Source organism: Tachysurus vachellii, chromosome 20, assembly GCF_030014155.1.
Source record: "Tachysurus vachellii isolate PV-2020 chromosome 20, HZAU_Pvac_v1, whole genome shotgun sequence".
NCBI lineage: Eukaryota > Metazoa > Chordata > Actinopteri > Siluriformes > Bagridae > Tachysurus > Tachysurus vachellii.
In genome coordinates, this window is record NC_083479.1 from 6,720,210 (window position 1) to 6,731,059 (window position 10,850).

The 10,850-nt window shown below is 37.9% G+C and overlaps 1 protein-coding gene across 1 annotated transcript; it reads left to right on the top strand.

Annotated features, from left to right (window-relative positions):
- Positions 1–4,910: 4,910 nt before the first annotated feature.
- Positions 4,911–9,273, top strand: cetn3 (centrin 3). Its single transcript, XM_060896540.1, has 5 exons — positions 4,911–5,080; positions 5,378–5,510; positions 5,921–6,035; positions 7,092–7,283; positions 8,826–9,273. Exons 1-5 carry the CDS (start codon positions 5,055–5,057, stop codon positions 8,867–8,869), a joined length of 510 nt encoding a protein of 169 aa, XP_060752523.1. The 5' UTR covers positions 4,911–5,054; the 3' UTR covers positions 8,870–9,273.
- The last annotated feature ends 1,577 nt before the right edge of the window (positions 9,274–10,850 follow it).

Below are 10,850 nucleotides of genomic sequence, written 5' to 3' on the forward strand. Positions count from 1 at the left end.
AGTCTCCTGACACTTTTCTCCACCAACTCCAACCTGCCTGCACTCACCTCTTCACTTCTTTTCCACACTGGAAAAGAAGTGCAACATTGCACTGGACAGTTGACACCAAAAAATTGGTGCACCATACTCCTGCACCTTGACCTCAGCCCCCTGTAACCTCACTCTTCTACTTCCATTCCTCTCATTCATACACATGTATTCTGCCTTACTACAACTGACTTTCATTCCTATTCTTTCTGGAGCAGACCTCCACCTTTCCAGGTGTTTCTCCAACTGCTCTCTACTCTCACAACACATCACAATGTTATCCGCAAACATCATTGTCAATGGAGATTCCTGTCTGACTTCATCTGTCAACCTGTCCATCACCATAGCAAAAAAGAAAGGACTCAAAGTCGATTCTTGATGCAGCCCCACCTCCACCTTGAACTCCTCTGTCTGACCTACAGCACATCCCACTGCTGTCATACTCTTGCATACTTCTCTGCCACTCCTGACACCCTCATACAAATCTGTCATACGCTTTCTCTAAAACCACAAAGACACAGTGCAGCTCCTTCTGACCATTTCTGTACTTCTCCATTAACATTCCCAGAGCAAAAATTGTATCAGTAATGCTCTTTATGGGCAGGAAGCCATACTGCTGCTCAAAAATATCCACTTCCTTTCTTAACCTTTCTTCCACTACTCTTTCCCATAGCTTGATTGTGTGACTCATCTACGGTTATACCTCTGTAGTTGCTAGAACTCGAGTGAAGTATCAAGTCAAGAGTCAAGTCAAGAAGCTTTTATTGTCATTTCAACCATATATAGCTGTTGCAGCACAGTGAAATGAGACAACGTTTCTCGAGGACCAGGGTGCTACATAAAACAAAGACAGGGCTAAGGACTTAGACAGGACAAGACAGACAAGACATTGCAGGACAAAAGACAGTGCAAACAAAAAATTACAAGACAAAACAAAAAAGACAATACACAAAAGACAATAAACAGAAACAGCGCTGACCAGTGTAAATACTGTATGTTCAACAATATTGCGTGCAGTAATACTATAATGAACACAGTTTCACAAAAGTATTCAGGATGGGGGAGGGAGATGTGCCTTTCTCAGCCTTCGTAAGAAGTAGAGACGCTGCTGGGTTTTCTTGGTGATGGAGCTGGTGTTGAGTGACCAGGTGAAGTTCTCCGCTAGATGAACACAAGGTGCTCTTAACGATCTCTACAGATTATCCGTCGATGTTCAGTGGAGAGTGGTCGCTCTGTGCTCTTCTAAAGTCAACAACCATCTCTTTAGTTTTATCAACATTCAGAGACAGGTTGTTGGCTCTACACCAGGTAGTTAGCTGTTGCACCTCCTCCCTGTATGCTGACTCGTCGTTCTTGCTGAGGAGACCCACCACGGTCGTGTCATCGGCGAACTTGATATTGTTTGATCTGTGCATTGATACAGTCACAGTTGTTACACAGTCGCATTGCTACACAGTCGTGAGTCAGCAAGGTGAACAGCAGTGGACTTAGCATGCAGCCCTGAGGGGCTCCAGTGCTCAGTGTGGTGGTGCTGTTCCCGATTTGGACTGACTGAGGTCTCCCAGTCAGGAAGTCCAGGATCCAGTTGCAGAGGGAGGTTGGCAGACATGGACCCCCTACGCGAACTGTAGGGGGTTCAGAGAGGGTGGTAACTGGGTCTTGATGTGCCTCATGACGAGCCTCTCGAAGTAGACTTCATTGGGATGGGGACAATGGTGGTTGTCTTTAGGCACGTAGAAACAACGGCGCTGATCAGGGAAATGTTGAAGATGTCAGTAAATACATACGCTAGCTGTTCTGCACATTCCCTGAGCACCCTGACAGGAATGTTGTCTGGACCAGCAGCCTTCCGTGGATTAACTCTGCGTAGAGTTCTCCTCATGTCGGCCGTGGATAGACAGAGTACCTGGTCGTTGGGGGGAGGGATGGTCTTTGCCGCTACGTCATTTTGCACCTCAAACCGACCATAGAAGTCGTTCAGCGCATCTGGGAGAGAGGCATCGATAGCAGGTGAAGCTGTCTTGTAGTTTGTGATCGCCTGTATGCCCTGCCACATGCACCGGGTGTCTCCGCTGTCTTGGAAGTGGCTGTGGATTGTCTGGGCGTGTGCGCGCTTTGCCTCTCTGATGACTGTTCTAAAGGCTAGGTCTCTAGTCTTCTGCAGCACACGCACGTTAGCAGTCACCCACGGTTTCTGATTGGAGCGTGTAGTGATGGTCTTCGAGAACATCACGCCATCAATGCACTTGCCGATGTAGCTGGTCACTGATGCCGTGTACTCCTCCTAGTTAATGGTGTTGCCGTTGATTGCAGCCTCCCTGAAGATGTCCTGAAGAGCAGAGGTGGCTCCTGCTGGTCATGATTTTACCTGCTTCAGAACCGGTTTAGAGCGTCTGAAGAGTGGTCTGTATGCTGGAATTAGCACAATAGAGATGTGGTCTGAATAGCCGAGGTGGGGTGGTGCTCTGCACGATACTCGCTGGAAATGTTTGTGTAAACAAGATCCACCGTGTTTTCCCGTCTTGTCGCAAAGTCCACATGCTGATGGAATTTACGGAGCACTGACTTGAGATTTGCATGATTGAAATCTCCGGGCGATGATAAACAGTCCGTCAGGGTGAACATCTTTGCAATTTCCTGCTATACAATATTCACCTCTTCCCTCATTCATCAGCTCCTCAAAATACTCCTTCTATCTCCTCTGCACACTCTCCTCACCTGTTAGCACCTTTCCATCTCCACCTTTAATCACCCTTATGTGTTTTGCATCCTACACCTCTTTATCTCTCTGTCTCGCTAACCTGTAATAAGTCCTTCTCACCTTCCCTCTTATCTAACCTGGCATCAGTGTTGTATAAAGTACTAGAAAGCAATAATTGAGTAAAAGTATCGTACTAGAAAAAGACTTTGGTAGAAGTGAAAGTTACCTTTTAGAATATTACTCAAGTAAAAGTCAAAGTATCCGATATATACTGTACTTAAGTATCAAAAGTAATTTTCTGATATTTAATGTACTTAAGTATTTGAAGAAAAAGTCAAATTTCAGTGATTTTCGGTAGGCATAAGAGACACTTCATCCGGTAGGAAGAATCTTTCATTCCAATGTACAGAAACATTTCTTGCAAATACGGCCACAGGTGTATATCATTGGGGTGGTCGTTTACGATAACGGGAGATCCTCCAGTAGGTGCTTCCATGGCGGATTCAGTTGTGCTTCCTCCTCCTTTGCAGTGGCGGAACTTGAGTTTTATACATGGGGTGGCCAAGGCAACTTTAGGGGGTCCACAGACTATGACACAAATTACCCTAACAAGGAGCATGGATGAATCCCATAATTGCTCATTAGAGGTAGAATATATCTCTCATAATCTATTTTATAATTTATAATATATGATGTTATAATTTTATCTTGTGTATGTCACACATAAATCAACACCTAATTACATTTTTATGTAAAGCCTAAACTGATGAAACCATCTATAACAAGCTAAACTTAAATTCTGAACTGGACATGTGACTGACTAACTGACTGCCTGGTGGGCTCTCAAACCTGTTGGTGGTTCTTGTGAGTTCTGACCTCACAAGAACCATCAGGCAGGAAGCATCAGGCAGGAAGCTGCTCTGGGGTACTGTAGTGATGCAGGGGCTGGGGGCTGGGCTGGGGTCTGCTTGCACCTGATCTGTATGTGTTTGCTTCTTTAAAAAGAAGTCTGATATCTCTGCCTTTCTTTTAATTTTTTTATTGACCCTATGTAAAAATATGACACACGGATATAATACATTTAAGCATCAAATACAGATTTATTTTTTAATTCAAACTCAACTTTAACTACAAATCCCACTATAATAATTGCTCTTTAAAATCAACTGTCAGCATAAATGACTACTTTAATCATCTTTATTATCGCTAACAGGCTGTCTGCAGTAATCTTTTGAGTAACATTACCAGATACATAGTTTAATAACAACATTAAACACCGACAGCTGTAAAACGAGTTACCTCATATTAGCTAAACAGTTAAAGACTTACATACAGACACTGCACTGTATACGTGTATAACTAGCACAAATGTTAACGTAATGTATATTATGGCTAAACTGGGGAACAAACCGATCTCTCTTGTCTGATTAATCTGTTAATAGCGTCTAACGTCAATTTATATAGCGACGTAACTTTCGAAATATTTTTCTGGAAAACTAAATCCTGTTGTTTAATCTCAAAACTTACATGATGTGGTATCATGTGATATCTAGTGTAAAGCACAGGCCCCGACTGCTGAAGGACTTTGAGGTTTCTCTGTAACATTATCTACACAGATGATCTGCAAGGTTAAACTGATAAGGAGTGTGATGATCTTTCATTTATATGAAATGTATTTGTTAGCAAATTACAGTGGTGCAAGAACAACAAATGCTTCTGGACATGACATTCAAACGTGTGTCTTCTAGCCTCCAGAATGTTTACTTTTGGAAGCAGGAAAACTGATTTGGACTGTTAGTTGCGCCACGCGCTAATAAACGTTATTGCTATGGCAACTAGTAGTAGTAGTTGAAGAAGAAGAAGGGACGCCTAAGACTGAAATATAAAAAACGTCACAGTTGTTTCCATTTCCGACCATCGAACGTGCCGAGGTGGCAAACTACGTCAATACAACTTGCAAATCAGTACTGCTTGCTATGGTGTAGTTAGTCATTTTAAACAAATTGTAGTAACGTCATTTACCAGCTCTGCACGATCGCAAAGTGGATAAAGACATGTTTATTTGTTCCGTTGAGCACAGTTGAAAAGACCAGCCCGCGTTGCGGTGCCTCTTGGTGGCTTTTACCAGATGTAGTCGGGAAATTACAAGTTGCAACTTCATCTCGAACGCAGCACTGCAAGTTGCACCTTCGCCTCGAAAACAGAAAGATATATAGGCTAAGATACGTTTCACTGTAAATACACAGGCAGGACATAAGATTATCTGTGTTTTGATTTTTTTTATTATTATTGTTATTTATTTGTTTATTTTTTGGATTCGCTGCAAATGGTCAAAATGAGCCTGTCGTTAAGGTAAATCTAGTTTCCTAGCTAGCTAAAGCAGCAGCGCTGTAGCTCGTCACTCATTCATTTAGCCAGATAGCATACTTATAGATAAAAGTGTTCAACTGTCTTATAGAGATCTGTTGTAAGCTTAAAGGCTATTTTCTGTGCTCTTAATGATATTATAATAAACTAAAAAGGAAGGCTAAATACACACAGATGCTAATAAGACCCAAAAAAACGTCAAAACGTATCTAGCTTCAACTTTAACATCAAACAAATTTCTTGGTGGAAAAATGAATATTAAGTTTTTTTCGCTGACTTTAGGGCGGATGTGTCTGCTGACAAGAATAAAAAAAAGAGGAGAGAACTAACCGATGAACAGAAAGATGAGATTAAAGAAGCATTTGAACTCTTTGACACCGACAAGGATAAAGAACTAGACTATCATGAACTAAAGGTAATAATTTCAAGCTTTTATTACAAACTAATCGAACAGATTAATGTTCACTAGTAATTACGTGTGAATGCTTGGGGGGGGGGGGGGGGGTATTGTTTGTACGTTCTGTGTTTTGCTTCCTCAGACCTGGATCTTTTGGAACTTGCTTGTCAGCTCTTATTATGTGCTTGTTTCATTCATTGTATTTACTACAAGATTATTGTATCATCTACACCACTTTCCATTATTTTCTAAAACAGTCATTTCAGAGCTATATAATAAAGTAAGCAAATATAGAAATATTATGGTAATTTAGTCTCTCACTCACACACACACACACACACACACACACACACACACACACACACTCGCTGTCTCTCGCTCTAATTCACACACGTACTGGCTGACTTGCTGTGTTTGACATTGTGTAGGTGGCCATGAGAGCGCTTGGTTTTGAGGTGAAGAAAGTTGATGTTATGTCTATCTTAAAAGACTTCGACCGAGGAGGCAGTGGAAAAATAACTTATGACATTTTCAAAGAAGTTGGTAGGTGACTCTAAAACTTCATCTGGGCTTATAATGATTTCCTCTTTAAATATATTTGTGTTTTTTGATGGAAATTTGAAAATGATTATAGATACGGCTGCAACTGCTTAAAAAAATATGGAATTTCAGTCAAACAATTTACATTGCTTAAAAAACAATAGACATGTAGTGCCATGGCATGTAAAACTTAACTTTCTTTCTTTCTTTTTTCTTTCGTTATTTCATTCTTTGATGAAAGTGTTTGGAGCTGCTTCATCTCATTTCACTGCACCTTTATTTCACATAAATCTCTTTATGGCAAGAACCTAAAAACCTAATTAATTAAGACTTACAGCAGACTTACAGACTTACTGCTCTATTAAGACTTAGACATGGCATTTATACTTGCCATAAAGAGATTTATGATTCAGAGGTTTAAACATATCAGAATGCACAAAACATCAAACCAGCAGGTAGATGAGCTACAACTGCAAAAGACCACATCAGGGTCCACTCCTGTTAACAAAGCATGAATGGTTGCTTAAATTAAGAAAGTTGAAACAGGCAAAGGTTGCATTAATTCTGATGAACGCAAAAATAATTGACTGATAGAAATAATTACAAACTGAATAAGAGAACTTGTACATCTCTCTACTGCTATTCAACACAGAAAACATGCATGTGTAGTTTATAGAAATTTCTAAGTAATATTTTATTAGGCTAAAAGTTAATCCTAACTTCACTTTTGCAGACATCTTTAACCTGACAGTCTAAAAGCTAATGCTTTTTAACACTTTCAGCATTTTTCATGTGTATAAAATGCATTACATGTTTGTCACAAGCATAGAGGGATACAGTAAGAAATAAGTAAAGCCTTCAGGACAGAGGATTTTCTTGGTAAAAGATGACAAGCTGAATTGTTTTTGTCTTATTAAAATTTACAAATAATCCTTTACAATCAAACTAAGGTTGACAGCAGAGTGATATAAATATTTTACTTATTACTTAGACTGTCAGATTATTTGGATGTGTGTATTTTGTCTTGTGAGAAGTGTAGTGACTCTTTCACTTCTCTAGTGACTGACAGGATTTTGGATCGGGACCCAAAAGAAGAAGTTCTGAAGGCATTTAAACTGTTTGATGATGATGACTCTGGAAAGATCAGCCTGAAAAACCTGCGGCGTGTGGCCAGAGAGCTAGGAGAAGACATGAGTGATGAAGAGCTGAGGGCTATGATTGATGAGTTTGACACTGATGGAGATGGAGAGAGTAAGTACATGAGATGGACGACCATTATACAATTTTATATTTCTTAGGGGAAAACAAATCCTGTTCGTGGCTTTCCATGCATTTTTACCAAGAATGTTGAGCTGTAGTTCCTCTTTAAGCGGTATTCTGACAGTCTAGCTGTATATGTGTTCACTATCACTCACTGTCCAAAATTTTATGATTAATAAGAAATAATTATGTTGCAACAAAATGTACCTATCTCTTCTTGAGGGTTCTTTTGGACCCCTGCCTTGTTTGGTATAGACCTATTGAGCATTAAACTTTAACTGTTAACATCTAGATTTTAGTTAGTTACACCTTTAGTTAGATATGTTTGGACATATGAACGTCTCACCCATACTCAAATTGATGGCAGCTAACAAAACCCTTGTCTGAGGTGTGAGACCAGGGTTCAGTTTGTTACTTGTCAAAACACAGTTTTATGATGGTCTGCCATAAAATGACGTGTTTTTCACTGTTAAAGTTTTTTCAAGTCAAGAAGCTTTAATTATCATTTCAACTATATACTGTATAGTTGACGCAGTACACAGTTCAAAAGGACCATGGTGCAACAAAAAAATACATAAAGCTACATAAAACAAGACAAACAACAACATACAGCTAAGGACTTACGCCCTAGCCACATAAAGTGCAACATGTACAACCTAGTGCAACAGTGCATGACAAGAACAGTACAAACAGACAATACAAGACAAATACAAAGAATAGCACTCACCGGTGTGTATAATGTATTATAAAACTTATGTAGTAGCAGCAGTTAAATCAGGTATTGAATTGTGTTGTACAAAACAGCAATGTAGTGTGAAAAACAGCAATTGAGTGATTGAGTGAATTGTACAGTCCAGAGTAGTTCACACAGTTGGGTGTGAGTGTGTGTTTGGTATATTTTGATATTTGGCTTTTTAGCTAATAACTTGGGAACATTTTGTGGTAGCCAGTACTACAGATTTAGTCCACAGAGCTACAGATTTACAACAGCTCACCACAGAGAACAATGTATACAAAATACTATTCAGCACACTGTACAACTCTGTGCAGAACAAAATGAATGTGGATTAATGTGCATTAGACATGTTTATTTTTCTGTAAATAGAATAAATAAAGAATAAAGAACATTAATCTATATTCTATATATTTTTTAAGCTCTAACTCTTGCTTGAGCAACATACCTCTATGAGAACCAATATGAAATGACTATCAGTACACAAACCATCAAATTCTTGACCTAGTAATTTGTTGTGTTTTAAAGAATTTGCAATGAAGTCTAAATAAAGTAACTAAACTTAAAAAAATAAAATCCTGTTGCAAACCTGAAGCCAGTAGTCTAGGTGTAAAAACAGTCGCAATTATTTTACTCTGAAGTATTTTCAGCTGATGTAATAGTGATACAAGAATTCATTATTATTAATTATCAAGCATTATTACTCCTAGCCACTATCTTCCCCATTTACCAAATTATTTGTTTATTGTTCTTGTACTTTGTATCTAATTTTTCTTTCTAATGTTTTTTTTTTCTTTCAGTTAGTCAAGAGGAGTTTGTCTCAATTATGACCGGAGACTCCTGAGTTTACAGCATGGTCAAGTCTTACCAAATATCCTGTAGCATATGGACAACAGCCATGATATGGCTTGATGTTTAGAAAAGACAATTCCAAATATAATCACTAGTGTGTACAACCATATAAAGCTTTATTTGACTGCTTCAGTGAGGTACTAGATTACTCTTTCACAAGGTATTAATATTGTAATACTCAATGTTCTAAATGTTAAATATAGTTAAGCATTGTATTGTGATATGACTACTACTACTGACCGTCCATTAATCAATCAGTTACCGTGAACAATAACTTGATTTATTCTGTATAAAATGATAATTTCTGTAGTTTGGTGCATTACTGTTAAAGTTAAATAACTCTCATGCATGTACATATTTTACATACTTATAAACCAGATGTTGTATGCAGTTCTACAGAGTTTTGTTCTTTATGTTCAAACTTTACATCACTCCAACACACTTATAAATGTTGTATGTTCAATAGGTGTAAAAGTAGAAGATGTAAAACTGTGTGGCAGCAATGCGATCCACACTATTCCTCTTAGTAAGTTGTGATCAAAAGATAAATATTGATAAATTTCAGTTTTCATTTCCTTTCCGTTTCAATGCTAAACAAATTGGAATGTGCCACCTTTTTAATCATACATTTTTGTGATATATGAAAAATGTGAAAAAAATATGGATTGGATATTATTGGCAGGTGTTACATATTTTTTCATATTGTTCACAATGTTTTATACTGGCCAAGTAAATAAACAAACAACGCAAATGAGAAAGCATTTCACCTGAAGAAGAGAAAAAGGGAGAAACCTTTGATTACAAAGAAGTTGTAATACAATCCTGGAAAAATACTACTTAATCAGCAAATATTAATATTATTATTATTATTATTGAGCTTGACGTTTGTAGTGTGAATGTGTCTGTGTATCCTAGCCGGCAACAAAGGACCTTTTTATTGACTGTACTTGTTCTAAAGTTGCTGCCTTGGTTGCATAGTTTTATTTGTGTCACGTTTATTTAATTGATTGATAGTTTATTTATTTATCATTAGAATGTGTCTATTAGAAAAAGAATAAATAATAATAAGTAAAGTACATCAGTATTTGAGAAAAGAATGTTCTTGTACATGTAACACTTAGTGGATGAGTATGTAGTGTTTGATAGCAATGGGTATGAAAGATCTCCTGTATCAATCTTGGTTACACCATGTCTGGATCACTCTGGAGTTGAAAGCTCTGCCGCATAATTAAGATATTCATACTTATCCAGATTGTTTTCCAGCTTTCTTTATCGTTTGTTTAGTCTGCCAGCATCTTCTGCTTTGATGCAACTGCCACAAACGATACGTAAACGATGGCACAAACTGACTAGCAGAACATGCATAGCATCCTGATACTTCAGGACACAGAAGGAGCTAAGATTCCTTAAAAAAAACAGTGCTCTGCATCAGCAAGAATAAATATATATAATTTTTTTTTTTTTTTGAACATTGAGGTGGAGTAGACAGCATTGACAGCTGGAGACCCTGTGTTCAACTGCTCATTAATTAATTCAATTCAATTCAATTTATTTTTATAGTGATTTTAACAATTCACATTATCTCAAAGCAGCATTACATAAGCATAGAAACAGAGGAAAAAATAAAAGTTTAAAAATAAGTATTAATATGTATGGATTGTATGGATTAATATGTATCTAACAATTATCCCTAATGAGCAAGGCAGAGGCGACGGTGGCAAGGAAAATCTCCTTGAGATGATATGAGGAAGAAACCTTGACAGGAACCTACATATAGATCTCCATCTTTTTCATGTTTTTTCTTTCTTTGTTTACTCAGATCAAGCCTAATGCCTAATGCAATATAAATGCAGATAAAAGCCTAAATGAAATATCTTATGTTTTAAAAATACAGGACAGGAAAATATGCCTGAGACACACTACAGTTGCCTAAAACTTCAGTATCTCATTTTATATTTGAAATGTTTCAATAT